This window comes from Peromyscus californicus, unplaced genomic scaffold, assembly GCF_007827085.1.
Source record: "Peromyscus californicus insignis strain IS unplaced genomic scaffold, ASM782708v3 Scaffold_12__1_contigs__length_115047231, whole genome shotgun sequence".
Taxonomy (NCBI): domain Eukaryota; kingdom Metazoa; phylum Chordata; class Mammalia; order Rodentia; family Cricetidae; genus Peromyscus; species Peromyscus californicus.
This window is the reverse complement of record NW_026294413.1, coordinates 88,485,047-88,505,346: the sequence shown is the minus strand read 5'-3', so window position 1 is coordinate 88,505,346 and position 20,300 is coordinate 88,485,047. Positions and strand designations below refer to the sequence as shown.

The 20,300-nt window shown below is 43.6% G+C and overlaps 1 protein-coding gene across 2 annotated transcripts in view; it reads right to left on the bottom strand.

Moving 5' to 3' along the window:
* Positions 1-8,861: 8,861 nt before the first annotated feature.
* Cacna2d3 (calcium voltage-gated channel auxiliary subunit alpha2delta 3) overlaps positions 8,862-20,300 on the bottom strand; it is an 844,638-nt gene continuing 833,199 nt past the window's right edge. For both annotated transcript variants that reach the window (XM_052733778.1, XM_052733779.1), the window contains 3 exons: positions 12,181-12,293; positions 11,884-11,966; positions 8,862-9,277 (listed from right to left, as the gene is read on the bottom strand). In XM_052733778.1, the coding sequence (XP_052589738.1) occupies positions 9,185-9,277; positions 11,884-11,966; positions 12,181-12,293 (289 nt within the window). In that variant the 3' untranslated portion in view covers positions 8,862-9,184. The remainder of the gene's footprint in view (positions 9,278-11,883; positions 11,967-12,180; positions 12,294-20,300) is intronic.

Below are 20,300 nucleotides of genomic sequence, written 5' to 3'. Positions count from 1 at the left end.
TCAGGATCTTGCATAGCATACTCTAGACCCACTGAGAAATCTCTCAACTCTCCGAGGGGGACTTAGAATGGGAGCATTAGGGTTGGCTGTGTAGAGGAATGATCTTGTAGAGACGGGAGCTACTGCTACAGAGAGGCGGGTGAACGTGCAGGGGGAAACAGGAAAGGGTGGAAAACAGGCCCCTGTAGGATTGTCTCTGCTAGGACAGTGATGCTTCACAGTGACAGACAATGAGGGGACAGGGAGGATGTAGATGAGACAGGCTTGTAGATTTGTGGCCAATGGCAGCACCCCCATTCGCCACCACTGTTCTTCATCTAGAAGTAGGTGGTATGGGTGTTTGGACATGGGAAAAGCCAAACTTGTGGCAGTGTAGTGAGATTGCCATGTTACAGGCAATGCCTGTTTAAATCACGCTGTCATGAGCTCAATGTGGGATTGTTGAACTGGTGATGTTTCCCTCCCACCATGCTTAGCTGCTTGGGGAGATGAAGAACAAACACCATGTTTAACCAGAAGTCCAGGCCTGTTGGGTGGGCAGGACTGAGGGTGGAAAGGGAATTCTGTGTGATTTTAGTACTCTAAGGGTGAATGGTAGATGGCGTGCCACTGTGGGATCCCTGCAGGCGGCTAGATGTAAGCAAAAATGGAATAAGCGCATATAGGTAGGATATAGGTATATCCTTATACAGTTGGCACTTTGCTGGACATCCATATGGGAGGCTAACACCGGTTTTTCTCTTCCAGATCATTCCTTGGCATAGGAATGAACACTGGGATCCACTAGCAATCCAAATCACAGTGGCAAAGTATCTATATCCAGAAGGCCCCTTCCCTTCTATATAGCCAGGACAGATGGAGAGGACCAGCGTACCCTGAGCCAGTAGGAAAGGCTGGTACCTATATTAAGACTACAGTGTAGTAGATATCAAACTGGAGGGCAGACCTGTCTGGTTTTGCTCTTGCCAGTGAAAGAATTTGTAGCTAGACATAAAGGGGCAGCAAGCAAAAGAAGTTATTTAGAAGAGGAAGGATTTGAGAAAGGAAATGCCCACGTGCTACCTTGCCAGTAAAGACCACATTGGGAGTACTTGGGACACCCATTTTTATGGGTTCTAAGATGTTGATGTGTGAGGGACAGTGCTTGCTGGGATCATTTGAATGACTCTAATTTTTAAAAGTGAAAACAGAAAAAAGAGATCTATTTAATGTAGTCACAAGGGCAAGAGGGACAAAGAGATCCACCTCTACCTTTTGTAATAATGTGTTCACATGACTGGGTCTCAGGCATACGACAGTTACTGATTTGGGACACATACAGTAGGTCTAATTTTTCTTGTACTTGTGGAGTGCCACCAGCCCCAGGTTATACACCTGCTACTATGGGGGTGGGGCTAGGAAACTGCTCATGTTAAAGAGCTTTGTAGTTGGTAATGAAATTAAAGATGGGGGAGGGTAGAGAAAGAGAAAGGGAGAGAGACAGAGACAGAAAGAGACAGATGAGAGACAGAGGACAGAGAAACAGAGAGACAGAGACAAATGTAAACATCAATGAGGATCAAGTTTTGTATGTCTGGACAAGATAGATAAGCAGTTTGCTTGGTTATATGTCAATTAGGGAAGAGTTAGTACAGTGTGTGTGTGTGTGTGTGTGTGTGTGTGTGTGTGTGTGTGTGTGTATGTGGTTGGCCAGTGTCCCTGACCTTTGACTTTCTGCCCTGGCAGCACTTTCTCATTGGCAATTTTTTGGGTGTTAGCAGGACTCCCTCCAGCTAGCCCTGAGCTCCATAATTCCAAGTCCCACTTGAGAGTCCAGTGAGGAACTTCCCAAGGGACAAAGGGTCTTCTGGGAAGTTTGCACCCTCTGAGCAGGAAAATTAGTAGCTGGACAGTGCTGGTAGCAGGAGGCCTGGAACTCTGGTCAGCATTTGAAGGATGCAGTGCTGGTTTGGCTGCTAATTACATACAGGGTGAGTAGGATGGTTGATACACTTCTTATCTGACGTGGGAATGACTCTGGCTCAGCAGGGAGAAAAGGATGCAGGACAAGGATTTTGTGAGGTGGAGTTGTTCAGATGGAACAACTTGATCCAAGCTGTCTAGGCTGAGCCTTGAGACCTCAAATAGTTTACTTATCCCATGTGAGTCTCATCCTTTAGAATTTGGAACGGATATGGTGTTTACTACAAAGGTGGCCATTACGTCTGAAGGTTCAGCTTTGAATTCATCATGCGTTTTTTCCTCCATGGTGCTGTGTCCCTGCTGTGGTGTGTCTATGAGGTGCCCCCGAGCCTCTTCTGATTTAATCACTGAGAGGGAATTGGAACCTATTACTGAACCTGGAGCTCTCTATTTTTTTTATCTAGGCTAGCCAGAAATCAAGCCACAACAATCATCCTGTTTCTGCCTCCCTGGAGCTAGGGTTACAGGCATCTATGTGACTGCGGAGCACCCGAAGGGTCCTTGGCTTGTGCAGCAAGCACTCTTACCTACCAAGCCATCTGTCCAGCTCCCAACTTTTCCTATTGTGTATCAGCCTTTGTCTGCCTTGTCTCCCTCTCTCGGCCTTGCCGCCTCTTTGTCATCCCCACACCTGCCGTGGACTTCAGGAATACGTGTTTTCCATCACAGATGCATGAAGTTGGGTATGGCCATGAGATAACTGTAGTCAGGTCCTCAAAGGTGCAAAGCATGGCTGGTCTGAAGTGTTGCTATCTAGGCATTATCCTCTTGAGCTGTTCAGCCTTCCTAATATTCCTGAACCCTCCCAAGCTCCATGCTTGCCAGCATCATGGGTTCCCCATGAGAACGTCTGGCCATGGACTCTACTAGTGACCACCTGTGAGTGCTTTTGTGTGGTCTTGAGAAAATACCTACCTAAACAGAGAGTCCCTTGATTTCTAGGAATGCTGTTTTACCCAATCCACTCACATATACACATTAATCTGACCCATTCATCCATCACTGAAGGAATCTAGAAAATATGGCATAGTTGAAATTATATGTCAAACCCAGATAAAAGATTAAGAAAAGAAAACACACATTTTAAAGAACTCACCAGTTCAAAAGAAGGAAAAGAGAATAAATCTAGTACCTAGTGTCATGAATTAACTCAGAACTTTATGGTCAAGTCTGTCTTCCTTGTCTTCTCAGCTTACCTCACATCTGTCATGTCCCTTCCACCTCTTTCTCACCAAATGCTTGTACTCCAGACACTGTGACTACACCCCGGGACAGCGTCCATTCAGTAAATCAAGGCTGCGGCTTTGAAATGTGTATTTGTAGAAGGTTGCTCCAATGTTCTTGCAATCCCTGAAACTGTGGTATCTCTGTGTTTTGTGAGCTATTGCTTTTACAAGATTTTCCAAGGACCCCTAAGGCATTAAGCATCTTTCCTAAAAGCTGCTTGTTGTCCAACCTTACTATAGCAGAGACAGAAAGAAGTTGTGGGATTTAGTGTGTTATAGGATGCTAGCGTAATTTATTTTTTACAAGATCAACTTAAACAATTGACAGCATGTGGACTGTGCAGATGACTCAGCTGGTGAAGCACCTGCCATGCAAGCATGAGGACCTGAGTTTGGGTCCTCAGCACCTTGTAAAAACTGGGTGGAGTAGTGTGCATCTGTCACCTCGGCATTTAGTGGGTGGAGACAAGTAGACTGTTGAACTCAGTGGCCAGCCAGCCCAGGCCAATAAATGAGCTCCAAATTCAGTGAGAGTCTCCAAACGTAAGATGGATGTGCTAGTGAATGGTCTTCTCAGGGGAAAGTGCTTGCCGCTCAAGCCTGGAGATCTGAGTTCTAGCCCCAGGACTGACAGTGAAATGAGAGAACAAAATCCTGACAGTTGTCCTCTGACCTATACATGATCACCATGGCATGAGAGTGCCCATGCATATACACATATCATCACATATATGACATATATATGTGCATATGCACACTAATAAAGAAAATAAAAATAAGGTGGAGAATTATCTAGGAAAACATTTAAGAGTGGCTTCTAGCTGCCACAGGATTGTGCCCACATACGCACACACATATACACACACACACACATACACACACACACACACACACACACACACACACACACACTTGATAGCATATTAAAGAGTTATATTTTATCTAAGTAGTTTGATGTGTCTATTAGGGTATTGAGGATTGAATATGAGGTATTAACATAATAACAAAGTAATTACATCAGTGCCCTCTAATTACTGAGTTCGCTGTGCCATCCATCCTGTGCAAGTAGCATATTCTTGCCCGATGAAGAATGACTGTGTCCTTTAAGGCAGAGCAGCACTGGGAGATGCTTGTCATGAACTCCACCATGAAAATGAGAAAGTTGAAGCTGAAAACTATTAGGTGCATGGACACATTACACAAGGAGCAAGTCGTGGACCTGTGACTCAAGCCCAGCCATCTAACTTTGAATATGGAATATGTATCACATTCCTTCAACTTTGATGTTAGAATTGCATGTTAACTGTGACATAATGTAGCACAGCAATGCTAAATTAAAAATAATATTAATGAGAATGAACATTATGCTAGAAGCGTGGATGAGTGATTTGGTGTTACTTTGATGAGTTAAGGAAAAGAATATATGTTCTATTTTAGTATACATTGCCTAGTAATAAATTGATATAAGTAATTGTAGCATTTATCCATCTAATAAAATTGCATCTAACCATTTCAGAAGGAGCAGTTTATCTTACCACTGCTGTTTCTAGAATTATAGAAATAAAATGCAATACATGTTGCTATTTACCTTGAGACTTTAACAATATATTACAGTGGGGTATTGTAACATTCTTGGCAGAACAGAAACAATGTAGATGTCAGCATAGCACACCAGACACACTCTATCACACCCTATGCACAGTATCTGCTTGTAACATACCCATTTTATGTACTCTTATCCACTACAACTAAGACTAATAATGGGATTAACAGTTTTGAATGTTGGCACCATACTACATAATCATACTATGTAAATCTGTAAATTATAAATATTGAGATTTAAGTATGTGTGGTTAATTAGCATATCATTTTATTACTCTATTTAGCCCTGTGGTGCAATCAGTCCATCAGTGAATGGTTAATACTTGATGGAAACGATTTCATGCAGAGTGGTGGAGGAATTCCTGCTGGCCTTAAAGATAGGAAAGATCCTGGAGTACTCCCACGTATAGTGATTTTCAAGGTTTACCTGTGTAATGATGAATTAACTGTGATGCAGCTCATGGTTCTACTTTTGGGAAACAATGCCAGCCACGCTGAGGCCATGCTCAGGAGAGACTGGTGTGGTCTGGATTCACACTACTACTGTCACTGCTTAGATCACAGGTGGCCTTAGCATGGTAGATACATTGTTCTCTCAGGTCTAGGGCTCTGGCAAAGTGGTTGTCAGGAAAATTACACAAAGTATGGTAATCTTCTTGTTTCTGAGGCCCATGAGAGCAGTGTTGATGTGTCACATTGTGGAGCAGCAGCAACACAGATCTCTCTGTGAAAACACTGTATGGGAGCCTGATGCTGGCGCCAGTAAGATAGCACAGTTAGAGTATTTGTCTGAGTGGAGGTGTGCTTGCCAGAGTCTTGACAACAAATGGTGAGAAGAGAGTAACATGGCCGGAGCTGCCCTGGTGGCGAATGTGAATGGAACACAAGCTCTTGGATCTATTCTTCTGGCTTCAGCGTCTGGCTTTGTCCACCACAGCCTATCGGACTTGGTCAGGTCGTATATATCTCCAGCCTTACACCTGTTATCTGCACAGAGTTGGCGTCTACGCTCAATTCCCTACCTTCTGCAGCTGTGGCAACACTGTCCCACAGCTCAAGCCACAGGGATGCCTCCTCCTGCCCTGACAGCTTGCCGATTCCCTGGTTTGACTGAGGGTCTGCTCCTATGTTAACATTCTTCTCTAAACTGAGAGTGCAGCCAGACAACATTCCCGCTGAACTTTCTCTGCCTGTATTCTCTTAGGGGAGACAAACGGGGGAGAGTGATCCCCAAATGACTGTCATGGGGAAAAATCAAACAGGAAAGGTAAAATACCTTTATACAATGGAGGTCAGGGAAGTCCACCTACAAAGGTTAGGCTAGACATGGGTGAGGGAGTGACGTGCACAGGTATCTGGAGTGAAATGCTGCCGTGGACACAGAATGGTAACAGCAAGGGCCCTGGCCGAGCTTCAACCTGCACTGCGTATTTGAGGAACACGGAAGACATTCTGCTTAAGTGCAAGGAAAGGGGACCAGGAAGAGGTCAGAGGAGGAGGGAGAGCAAGGAAGGACTGACTGGGGCTTTGTGAGCCACCATTAAGGAAATCCCTTGATTATCATACTGCATTTTTCCAAGAGCACTTAAAAACATCAGCTTTTTTCCACTGCCTTGCACTTTATTGGAAGGTTTCCTATCTAGTGACCTACAATGTGCGATTACAAAGCTGGCCAATGGCCTGGCTTCAAATCCCAGCCACATGAACCCCAACATAATCTTCCTCTAGTGCCTCCATTTCTCTGTCTGTCAGATGGCGACAGTAAGCTTAATCTGCTTTGGTCTGCCGTGAGAACCACAGGAGTCTTAACTATTTTCAATAGCCTCAGTATGGCAGAGTCTGGCTTCAGGGAACATCACTGACTAGGTTTGCCACAGTTGGTAGCAGTTTTATTTTTACTATGTAGTGTTCTAGGACCCGTAGATAAGATCATTATATCAGCAGAACCCCACAATTCAGCAGGAATGAGGAAAACTTCCAGATACTGATGTAAAGGACAAATACAATCAGACTTTAGGCTGCATGGGGAGACCTATTATTTCCTGGGGTGTCTCTGGGGAAGGATATTTAAGTGGAGCTCAAGGAGAGATGGAACAGTCATGTGAAGATGAGGATCTGAGCCTTCTAGCCCTGAATGAATAGAGGGTATAATGACCCTGAGCAAGGACCACACCAGCATCAAGGAGGCAGAGCAGTGGGATGCAATAGGTCTGGGACAGAGTGGTACATGGTGGCTTTAGGAAGGCAGGCAAAGCCCAGAGCTGAGACTTTGCAGGGCTATGGATCAGTGGTTCTCCAATATGGCTTCAAGTAGCATCCTCTAGAGTTTTAAAAGTTGCAAATGCCTGGGTTCTCTCCCTCGGTAGTCAACACTCATGAGTGATACTAAGTGATTCTCAGACAGAGAATGCTTAAATGACTGTGGAGGAGTACAGGATTCCTCTAGGTCACTGAAGTCACATTGGACAAGTACATGTAACTGGGCATCTGCTTAGAAACGTTGCTTTGGCTGAGTGCATTGAGAATGAAGTTTCTGGATTGCGAGGACACAAGGATGCAGTATGAGCCAGGCCTTGTGACAAGGGCCTGAACAACACTCACAGCCTCACCCAGGACTTGAGTTAAGGGACAGTCCCATCTGGTATATGGAGGGAAGAGGTTCTGAAATCCACAGAATTATGGGCTAGGGACACAGCATTAATAGGCATGGTATAGTCAGTGGTAAGAACACTTGTGATAAAAATGGATGGAGAGTTGTCCTTGGGACATGGTGGGTTGGAGAAAGTTATTTACTGGAAAATTGGGTAAACATAATGCCCACTTGCTTGGCAATGCCTTTGGAGCAGACAACAGGAAGGGCATCCTGGGCCATTCACAGGACTGTGATGACCCACAATGCCACAAGGCACAGTGTGACTCAACTCTGTTACCTTTATGTCACAGTGAAGAGTAATTCCATTCTGCTACTTAGAGCTGTATCAGGAGTGTATTTATACACATGTATTCCATACCATCAGTACTAAATTTGTACACTGTGATGCAATTGGCTTCTTTTTGCCAGTTCCATAGAATAATAATGGAGTGTCATGGGTCATATGGTACTAGTTTTGTTAAAAGGTACATCACCACTGCCTAGTGTTAAGTGTAATGCGTTTTTATTTATATGAGTGACAAGTGCATTTATTCATTTATCAGTGCATAGAAGTGAACAATGTGGATGGCTACCATTCTATGACTCCATGGTGACTGCCTTTTTGCAGGTGAAAGCACTATTATAGTGAGACCAGAGCTGGAAGCATAGTCACTTTAAGGAACATATTGATGTGGTGTTGTTATTCCCATCAACCATGGAACTATTTTAGAAAGAGGTGAGCGTACACTGGGATTTTTTGTTGTGTTTTGAAAGTTTAAGTGGCCTCTAGATGGCTTTGAGATAGCCATCCCATAGAGCAGGGCATTTTTACCCAGGCAAGGAAATTATTCCACCTTATTTGGTTACCATGATCCAGTGGATCTGGTTTTCGGTTCGGGAGCCAGCATTTCAGGAATGGTTATGGGTCTGGGTAGTCTCATGTCCTGTAATATCGAAGATCTGGTTTCACCTCTTATTTACAGGCAAAGCCAGAAGCCAAATGCTGAAGAAAGAAGCTTCAGAGTCTTTCATGGTCATTCTTTATTTCCTCCAAGCCTTTTCAGAAGAATTTTCTGGGATTTATGACTTCTTTATTTCTACCCTTAAATAGTTAGTGCTTGACTATTAAGAGAACTTGTGTTCTCCTCCAAAGTCTGACCTCTGTTGAAGTTGGATTCAACAAACCCAGGTTCTATGTAATGAAATCTCCACAATGTCGACGATAGTTTGATTTACTTCTGTAAATATTTTCAGGACTTGAATGGAACATCTAAACAATAGTTAACTATTTGTCTAGAGTCTGCTTGGAGGGCACACATCCTCTGCCAACAGCATCCTTACTGGTTCCTGGAATAGGTGACGTTTTCCAACCGTGAATTTTTTTTTCTTTTTTAGACTGTGTTCTCAGCTCATAAAATGATACATTTCAAACAAGGTGATTATGATTTTAATATACTTTATTTAAAAAGTACACAGTTTTAAATTGGTTTCCATGGTTTCCAAGCAGAAGGGACACTGCCTACCCAGTACAGCCCCATTTCTGATGAAGGGTGATCAGGTGGCAAACTCACATTTGCATGACTGGCAAAGTAAAAAGAGAACTTTTTGTCAGTGTATCTGTAAGAGTTTCTATCACGCACAGTTTAAAATCAGGAGATGCTGATGGCTGGCCTATGCTTATGTCTTCTATGTCGCACCATATTTGGGTTCACAGTTTATCCATGATTGATAGCATGCCAAAAGAACATCTCAGTAGTCAGTGTCACCTCGAGAAGAGACTCAAAATCAGGGGGAGCAGCAGCAGGGCCAGCTGGGCCTGGAGACTCGATGCACCCCCACACTCCCTTGCATTCTCCTGTGGGGAAAGCAGGGACTGATTAGAGCAGAACTGGGTTCCAGGACATTAAGCTTTGCAATTCCCATGTGGATGAGAATTCTAGAATCTTCTGACTCAGTGATGGAAGGATATGGGTTTGTCTAAATCCCACCAAGTTAGAGGTCCAAATATCTGACTGTGGTTGTTAATGCACATACTATCTGAATTACTCTTTGAAAATTATTTTATTTTTCTAAAGATTTATTTGTTTTTAAGTATGTTTGTGTCAGGGGGCGTGACTCTCTGAGTGCTGTACCTGTAGAGTCCAGAAGAGGGCATCATATCAACTGGAGTCACAAGCAATTGTGAGCCACTTAAAGTAGGTGCCGGGAACCAAACTTGGGTCCTCAGCAAGAGCAGTATGTGCTCTTAACCACTGAGCCACATCTCCCAGGCCTGCTTTGAAAATTATGTAGAATAGTGGTTCTCACCCTTCCTAATGCTGCAACCTTTTAATACAGTTCTTCACGTTGTGGTGACACCCAACCACAAAATTATTTTCATTGCTACTTCATAACTGTAATTTTGCTATTATCATGAATCATCATGTAAATATTTTGGAGACAGGTTTATTGAGGGAGTTTCAACCCACAGTTTGAGAACCACTGATGTAGCAAAGGGCTATCAGTGCAGGTGTCCTCTGTGATCTTATAAAAACCCAACAGTTTCTAGTTAGAAAGGGAATGAAGGACCAGAGCTGAGGGACACAGCTCAGAAACTTTTTCTCAAATTGTCTTTTTCTTTATTTGGGGGAGAGAGACCCTGTTTCAGAAAAATAATTTTAGGTGTTCCTTTCTCTTAAATGTATCTAGAAATGTTGCCAACTCTATTATTCTCCTACTCTGTTTGGCTATTTTCTTATTATGTTCTTTACTTTGCCAAAAGCTGCTAAATGCAGGTCTCTCCCATCCAGTGCCATTTACCTGTGCCTCTGGCTACGGGAAGGTCCCCAAGAAGAAGGCTGCAAAGCTTGCTTGAGACTGCTGTGCCTCTGAACTAGACCTAGATGTCTCTTCACTTGTATTACTTTAATAACCTTGACCTGTTACTAGTTATAAACATCATTTGATTCATCTTGAACATTGCTACTGACTTTGTTACATTTTCCTAGGTAGGCCGAGCTATTGGAATGGGTCTGTTTTAGTTCCACAGCTTCTAGTCTTAGACAATAAAGCATCTCACCAATTCATAGAATATTCATAAGACTACTACTTCACCATGTAAGACTAATCCGTATATTCTTTTTTTGAATTGACTGTTTCTTTATAAAATTACTTTCTAGGTTTACTGACCCCAATTTCAGTATTCTAGAAAAAGAGAAACTACAGGATTTTATGTTTATCTTGTATCCAGTTACCAAAGAAGCTTTTCGTGTTAACTCTAGTAACTTTTACTTTAATCACTCAGTTGTCCAAGTATACAATTCTTGATAGCTGTTCATTTGGAGATAGGGTCTTACTTTGTACTTAAGTCTGGCCTTGAACTTGTTCTCTTCCTACCTTGGCCTCCCAGGTGTTGGGTTATAGGTGAAGCTACCACATCCAGCTTATTCCCTGGTTTTGATTAAAACTGTTTATATTTTCATAGTGACATTTGGCTACCACTGAAATACTAAAAAGGTTTTTTTCAGCATATATATAATATATACAACATGTTGCTTTTGATTTCCCTTTTGACTATAGATGCAAATATTCTTAATAAACTAATTTATTATAGTCAAAATACTGACAGTACTTATTATAGGTAGTATACTGACTTTTAACACCTTAAGAACTGGATAGCCTACTACATCAAAATGATGTGTTATTTGGAGGTACACAGACACGAAGAAAGCTGAGGTGACATTTTCAACAGTAGGTGTCCAATTTCTCTATAGTTATGGGTCCAGGCCAGCTTTCTACTTTGGGTAGGAGAAGAAGTAGAGTTCATTTATGAACTTACTTTTCTTGTTTTAAAATGTTGTCACCTCCACTACTGTAGAATGTATGCAAACTCACCTTTGTCAGGAGTGGTCTTAATTCTACACTCACCACCATGGGTGTGACAATTGAGGGGTGCGGATGCAGGTGTGTCTAACCTGCTGCTCACACACCTCCCGGGAGAGCAATGGATGCAGGCCAACAGCTTTGTAGAAAACAGTATCATATTGAAGTGTCAAACCCTGGCTGTCACTTAGTACCAGATAGTTGCCACTGATGGAGGTGAAGGCTAGGTTTGCTGCTTTTCTTTAAGTGGATTTCTTGTAAATAAAAAGCTATCTGAAATAACCAACGGAAATAACTTTATCTTCCATTTAAAATAAATAAATCATGATGGTCAGAGTCACCTTGTGCATCATAAAAATCATAACACATAGAAAGCCAGAAAAAGATTTTAAAATATATATGGACACCAAAAAAAGAGATTACTTGGTGGAGATGGGCTGAATACCCAGGTCTATTAGCTGTCATGTATTCCTTTTTTTTTTTAGTTTTCTGAAAGGAATTCTTTTCTCAGGAGTCAAGTTTTCAGCTGTTCTTGGTCATTGTGAGGTACTCCTCGTGAATCTGATGTGAAAAGAAAATTGAAACGGTTCTCAGACTTGCCTCAGGGTGGAAGCCATGGCAGGATTCCGGACGCCGCCTGATCTTCTGAGCCTTTAACCGCTCGCACTTCAGGGATTCATTATGTTGACTGTAGTTAAGGCGTGGTTCCGACCATTGCTTCTCTCACTTGCAATTTCAGGGGTCAAAACTTGGTGCTAAAGTAGCTTCAGCCCTTTTCTCCACACACAGGGAAAGGATGTAACCCTTCCCTCCTTGACACATCCCTCACGTGTCCCTACTGCTGTTTCCCCTTTACCAGTTGCAGCTCAGCGGCTGGACCCACATAAGAAAGGATATACCTGATTTCAATGGGCGCCATGGTGATAGGAGCTACAGACTCACAGAGGCAGCTGCTGTCCACCACCACCATGAACAGATTGCTACTCGGGATTTGCTGGATGACGAAGGACCTGTGGGAACGGGAGGGAACGAGACAGTGAGAGGGAGGGCGTTTACCATCTGTCTTCATTCCATCTCTGTTGCTCTGATAAAATCCCCTGACGAGGGAACGGAGGAAGAAAGAGTTCAGGTTATCACTGTGGGGAAGGCACAGTTTAGGAGCTTAGCACAGCTGGTCACATGGCATCCAGAATTAGGAACACGGAACAGTGAGTCCAGATATTCTCATGCTCAACTCATTTTTTCCACCCTCATAGAGTTTGGGATCCCTTGCCTAGGGAATAATGTCTCCCACAGTGGGCAGATCATTCCACCTCAATTAACATAATCAAAATGAATTGGCCAACTTGACACAGACAACCATGCATTGAGATTCTCTTCCCAGATGATCCTAGATTGTGTTCACTCAACAATTAAAATTAACCAGCACACCATCTCTCAGATGAAAAGATGTATAGGAACACTTCTCTCCTGTGGGAACAACCATAATATTTTATGGAACCAGGTTCAGAGATAACCTTTCCAGGAAGTTGCCTCCCTCAGTTGAGGTGCTTTCATTAAAAATGCTAGGCTGGGATGAGAAAGCAACAGCTGTATTCTCTTGAAGTTAGTATCATTCATCTGGAGAGACTGGGGTTTCAATAGAGAAACCAGTCAGAATTGCCTAAGTCAGGTCAGTTTTCAAAATGTACCTTCTTCACATCTGATTTCACTCTCTAGAATTAGATCTCAGGATGACCCCCACAGTGAAACTCAAGCAAGCTATCTCCTGTTTCTCTGGCATGGGCTTCTAGTTTGGTAAGAAAACGTCCAGGGCCCAAAACATCATCTTATACTGTATTTAATTCTTCAGGAGGAGCTTTTCTCCTTTCCCCAAAGACTGCTATGTGCTGCACAGAAACAAACAAAACAAAACAAAACATTCCTGTACTGCTTTGCTCTCAATCCACCCAAAGGAGAGGAGGATGTTTTCAGTGAAATCGATTCTAGACACAGGGGAGGTTCTAGAATCCAGGTTAAGTTCAGATCTAAGATAGTATTGCAACCCCAACCTTTGGGATCCATCAGTACAACCAGTCCAATTGTAGTGAGCCTGATGCTGTCGCCATCATTGAACTGGAGTGGTCTGAGGAAGCTGCCTGTATGTTAGAGATCTGGCTGACTACTCGATCTCAGATGACTAGAGCTTTGGGAGCGTGCAGAGATTTGGGATGCTCTAAGATGAGAGACAAAATGATCTGGGTCCATCTTGGTCCCTTTAATAACTATTCTCCTTAACTTTGCATTGATCTTAACATTCTTGTGAGTATTAGAGACACTCTCTGGGAATAATCTCATAAGAGCCCTAGCCTCCACCAACACCAAAGCTAAGAATGCCAAGATCACATCAAAAAGCTTGTGTTGTTAAACAGCCTGCCTCCCTAATGCCCCCATTAAGGTATTTGGGAAATGCATTTACTTATTATTTTGTTTAGTTAAGTGACCTCAGAAGTTGATGTAACTTCTTCCATGGTGGACTATGTCATTCAGGGTGACTCAAATATGTGTTTTTTGGCCATGGTCATTCATAATTGGCTTAGAAGAAATTGTCTTCTCATTTCTATTAGAGCAGGCACATTATTTTATATCAACAGTTTGGGTGCCTACATGGACCCTCTGAGAGCATCTCACTTTTGCCAGCTGAGTCATCTGGATTGCTGCCATGCATCAGTGTGAACTGTCTATGTCCCTGACCCCAGCACATGATTCCTCTTCAAGGGGAGATTGGTGAAATCTTTTCTGAGGCCAACATCCTGCTTTTGACTGACAAGTCCTTTGCTTTATTCTGAGTTGATTGTTATGTTTGGGTGTCCTCTTACAAAACATTTGTTTAAATTTAGGTTTGTTATCAGTTGGATTTCTTTTAATATGGCTCCTCCATTATGTGTATTTGTAGATTAGTTTGTCTTTCTCCCAATCTTTAAAATTTCCTGTTTCTAATATAGAATTATTATGAGTACATAATTCTACAGATGCCAGGATAAGGGGATACTTGTTCCCTCTGGCTTGAAAGAAACTAAGAAACTAACTGAATTTTGTGGATATATAAGGGATGCTCCTCAGTATACACTATGGTATCAAGTTTCCCAAATAACTTTATGCCTAGGTCAGAAGGAATGCTATCGGATCATGCAGGAAGACACACATAAACTCTGACACCTTCCATAGATATGTAGAATAAACCCAAGCCACAGTGGGAGGAACTAATTTCAGGGTAAAATCAGAGGAGGTGAAGATACTCTCCCAGCAGAACAGAAACTGATTAAGATTCTCAGCCCATCGGGGGTTTTAGAGACAGGGGAGCCTTTGTAGAAACAGGAATTCACTGAAGGAGGACTATTTGGGAAATAATGACAGTTTTGGTACTTCAAATGGCTTTAGTTCTAATGCTAATGGCACCTTAACTTGCAGGAATTCAGAAAAATGGGGACACTTAAGGATGATCAGCTTTATGTTTACATTATTGGGGAGCAGTGTTATAGTGCTAAAGTAGATTCTTTGCTTACCAAACTACAAGGTTTTGGTAGAGAAGGAATAGGGGAGGAAATAGCTGGCCTTGCTTGGGTTTTATGTGAGGGCCCTGAGATCTGGTTCTAGCTATAGCATCCTTAAAATAGGTACATGCTTTTGACTCATGGGTAAACTTAGTTCCCATCTTCACATACATCCTACTGGACTGCATCTCTAAACCTGGGTAACTTTCATCTATGTAAACAAACAAGATGGTTTTTCTCTTATAGTACTGATATTGGGGCCTAGTGGGTACCTTGGTATTGGCTCCAGATTCTTCTGTCATGGAAAAGAGAACTGGACAGACACATAGACAATGGCAAGCGAAGCAAGAGAATCTAGTAAGAAGGGATACAATTCCAAGAGAGGAAGTGGGCCAGTGCAAAGAGGGTTCATAGCTCAATGGTGTTGCCACACAAAGGGCTTTGGGGCTTCTTTGCAATGTGGATTTCTCCCTGCATGCAGTGATAGAAGTAGCTCTATACAAGTCTTTTTTGATGAAATGTATAATCTCAAGTTTATGTTAAATTGGGTAATATTCATTAGAGTTAATTTCTAAGAAAACATCAAAATAGGCTTCATAATCTATATACCCTGGCATTTTTTGTTTTATACAATATAAAAACATTACAACTATATTTTGCTCTGTCTCCATTCTTGAAAAGTGCATTACAAGAATTCAAACATTACTGAGGGTCAATAACTAAAAGTAGGAAAGGAAAAATGACTTTAAGAGGAAAATGAGACATATTTTTGTAAAAGACCAGCGGAACACTAGCAAAAACAAAGGGAGGTTTTATTCTAAAGGAATGTCTATTTCCAAAGCGAGAAAGAGGGGTATAGTACACAGACAAGGGCGTGGGAATCCGTGACATGGCTGCCAGGGGAAAGGGTTTTTGCAAAGCCATGGGTCTTATGGGAGCTTTTATTTATAGGATTTTCTGGGGACTGAGCTGATATCAAAGGCACAGTGGTGTACATCTAATTTATCAGTTTTAGGTGACAGTTTCCCTAAAGCGAACCCCTGCTATTAATTGGAGATGGTGAATGTGTATTCTCTCTTTAGGTACATTTCTTTTTTCACAGAACAAAATGGCAACACAGAGGTACCTTGAGGTCTAAAAAAAGAATGTTTAAATATTAGCAGAGAAGATATGTGATTCTAAAGCTCATGGAGAGTTGGAAAAGCAATGCAAAGAACATGGCAATTCACATGTCAGCTATGTTGGCAAAAGCCAAGTGCCAGCCACCCTGATTATAGCAGTCAGTGCAGAGTCCTGGCTGCAGGAGAATTCCATGGCACACATAAGTTCCAAATTTATGGGGCTAGTGGAAGAGAGTCTGCTTTGCTACCAAGAAGGATCTGCCCTATAACCACCGACACCATCTTAGCATAGGTGCTGGTAAGAACCATGATCCTATCGGATGCCTTGAGTCACTGTGTACCTCAATGGGTGGAAAATCACCTGTCACTCAGCATGCCGAGCTTGAGGATGAATGGTTGTCATGGCTATGAGCCCAAATCCTCCCCTTACATTCCCTACAGAAACTAGTGAAGGTCTCTACTTGTGCTCATCTACACAGGGTACTCACTGGTTTCTGCAGCTTCATCTGCTATCTCCTAATGGAGCCTGGGCAAGGTCCCTCTTGTTCCACATAACTGTGGTCTACAATTACCAGTGCTACAGATGCCAACACAATATGAGCTCATTCCCCCATCTCATTCTGAAGACCTGGAAATTTGTTTCGAGGTAGCACCGACCCAATCATCTCTCATATATTCCTTCTGAATCTCGAAGAATGTCTCAGGTCTATGACAATTAGTACTACAACACCTGGCATCTCTTTCTCTGAGAGACCACAGAACAAACCTCTCCAGATTCCACACCACTGAGATGTGGCAGTTACTGCCACAAGCCCTTGTCCAGCCTAAAGTAAAACAACTACCTTTATGAACTGCTGCAGGCTAGGCTAGACAATGGAAACATCAACTGAGGCTGAAGGAACCGCACACTATGCTTTTCATCTCTCCTACAACCAACCCAAAGATGCTACTTGATAAAATTGGTAAGAAAGCCAATGTAGCATGAATCTTAAATGGTCTTATTAATTAAATCAAACCTGGGCCAGGTATTGGGGTGAATGCTGGAAGATCAGAGAAGCAGAACAAGCCACAGCTTCCTCACCTTGCCAATTCCTCAGCTGATCCTATTTCCTCAGACTGGAATCTTCTGAGTCCTTATCCAAATGTATCTCGGCTGAACTGTGCTGCTCAAAAGCCTGAAAACTTAACCAGCCAAATGCTTCTAGTTTCTGGTTTTCACGCCTTACATACCTTTCTGCTATCTGCCATCACTCCCTGGGATTAAAGGCATGAGTCACCATGCTTGGCTGTATCCTTGAACACACAGAGATCCAGGTAGATCTCTGCCTCTGGAATGCTAGGATTAAAAGCATGTGCTACCACTGCCTATCCTCTATGTTTAATATTGTGGCTATTCTGTTCTCTGACCCCAGATAAGTTTATTAGCATGCACAATATTTTGGGGAACACAATACCACCACAAGCCAATGTTATGAAAGATGTACAGACATCAACACAAATATACAACCATGATTCTCCAGCGAAGGATCCCAACTTGAAGAAAATTGCTGAATTGCTGAGAGGATGTAAAATTATGGTTTCCAATAAACTTAGTGAAATGCAAGGGAATGGAGACAAATGCAAAAAAGAGAAAAACATCCAAGAAAAAAAAATAAGAAATTCACCGAAGACATGGAAATCGTGAAGATTTACCAATAATAAGTTTAAAACTTGGAATTAAAAATTATTCAACATAACGGAGAGAGAAACACCATGAAAGAGAAGGAAAAAAAAATGTCAAAGCCAGATGTGGAAGGAGAGAGTGGTGACATGCTGTGTTCTGGACAGGACGGGGCTGTCATACTCATGAACTCACAGCAGCTGTGGCTCCCTGGACAAGATCGAGACAGCCCACACTCCAGCCTAAATGGTGGAAAACCTCATGAAGCCCCACCGCTGAGGAGCTACTGGAAATTGCTGGCCGCTGGGGAAGGAGAATCATTCTTCTTTGGGCATGTGGCCACTGGTAGTTTGCTTGTGCCCACTGGATGGCTCTACACCCATGAACATATGAGTGGCACTAACTGGACTTGGTGTTTTGTTTTGTTTCTTAAAGAAGAAGGTATCAAGTTGGAAGAGGGAAATGGGGGACAGATATGATCATATTTCATTGCATATACATGTGAATTCTCAGAAGAATAGTATTTTTCAGGTGCTCAGAAGCAGACCATCTCAATACTGTCAATGAGAAGATGGTGATCACTATGATGAAATCACATGCATATAGAAAATGCATGACAAAAACAGACACAGGAATCCAACTGCAGCATGGTAGAGAACCACCAAACCACAAAAATGATAGACATGGAGAGGGACACAGAAATACATAGAAAGAGCAGAATCCAATCAACAAAATGGCAGGAAGATGTTTACCAATAATAACCTGGAGTAAGTGAATCCAATTCATTGTCATCAACAACAAAAGTCCCCATAGATTGACTGATTATATTAAGAAAGATCTAGTGGGACTCTAGCCCAGGCTGTGACCCAGCAACAGCTTGGCGCCAGGCCATGAGGCTGATGGGGGCAGGTCTCAACCAAGTGCTGCCTGGCACCTATGGCACTGGGCAGTCAGACACTATTGTGGTGAGCAGGTACAGAGTTGAAGAGAGAGAGATGGAGTGGTTCATGGGCTTGGGAGAGAGGCAGGTCTGAAGAGGTGAGAGTGGGGAGGAACAGGCTCATGTGAATGGCCTACTAGCCATCCCGGTCAACCCGGTCAAGGATCATTTCCTGGCCTGGGCTACTGCCAAAGACCAATCTTGGTCCAAGGCCCTGAAACAGCTGAGGGAGCATGAGGTGATGTCTGTGGCTCCTGTTGCCACTAATGGCCATGTAGAGGCCTATGGTCTGGACTGCCACCTGGAGCCAGGTTGGTATCCAAGGGCCACCGTGGGGGCCATGCTGATCTGAGTGGCCTGCACTGCTACCTGGGGCCATTGTGACATCCAGGACCAGGCTGCTGCTGGGTCTGTGGTACTACCACAGCCGGGGTCTGTGTTGATGTTTGGTAGCCCATAGTACAACCAGAGCCACATGGATGCCCAGGATCTGGGCTGCAGCCAGGGCCATGCCATGTTGAGTGGCTGGCACTGTTACATGGTGTTGTCCAGGCCAGGGCTGCTGCTGAGGGCCATATATAGGTCTATGGCCCTACAGCAGCCAGGGTCTGAGTTGATGTCCTTGGCTCCTGATGCCATTAAAGGCCATGCCAATGCCAGCAGTCAGGGTGGCCACCTGGGGCCATGTTGGTATCTGCTCAGCATGGCCCTTGGATTTCAATATATTTGGTTCCTATGACTGCTCCCTCATGGTACCCCCCGTGGTAACATGGGCCATAGATATTAGCACAAGACCCTGGCTGTGACAAGACCATGGACCTAGACTTGGTCCTAGGTCAGAGTATGGGCTCAGATGTCACCATGGCCCCAGGTGGCAGCACAAGTATGGCCCTTACAGCAGCATGGCCCTGGGCTCACAAGAGTAAGAGAACTACCCTTGCCCCTCACCAGCTGCACAGGAGAGCAGACCCTGCATCTTGCCAAGGCAGCACACTAGAGCTAACCTTGTTGTCAGGGATGCAGGTGAGCTAGCCCCGAGGGCATACGAGCACCCCTGTATGCCCCTTATAGCAATTGGGAGAGAAGGCCCCCTGCCCCTTTCTTGCCTGGGCAAAACAGTAGAGCTGGTCCTGGTGATATGAGTGAGGGAGACCCAGATCTGTGAGGCCGAGAGCAGAACTGGCCCCGCTCCTTGCTGCAGGCTGCACTGGGTAAGCTAGAGAAGCAGTGCTGGAGAGCTCATCTGGTAGTGATGATGAGGGAGAGCTAGCAAGCTGACCAACCCAGCTACCACCCAGGCCCAGAGCCAGGGCTGTGTTGACCCACCCCAACGTCCACTGAATCTATGAACTGTTGGAGCATGTGAAGGGATGAACCAACAGAGCCCAAACTGTAGGATCTCCACAACACAGGACAACAACAGGATGTCCAGGAGGAGCCCCAGTGAGAGCCCATTATCAGTGGTGTAGCAGAAGGCAGGGGCCTCGAACCAGACCCATGACTCAGGGCAATGCACACTTGCAAATGAAGATGAAGACTGAAGAGTAAACTGTGCGACTCAAGGGGCCACACTACAGCTTCCAAGACGAGATGCTTCTCCTTTTTTTGTTTGTGTTGTTTGTTGGGGGGTGGGGGTGAGGTTGCAAGGGCAGAGGGCAGATAAGGGGCAGGGAGATGGGCAGGATACACGATGTGAAATCTGCAAAGAAGCAATAAAAGTTAAAAACAAAACAAACAAACCAAAAGGGGCAGCAGTGGCGCAC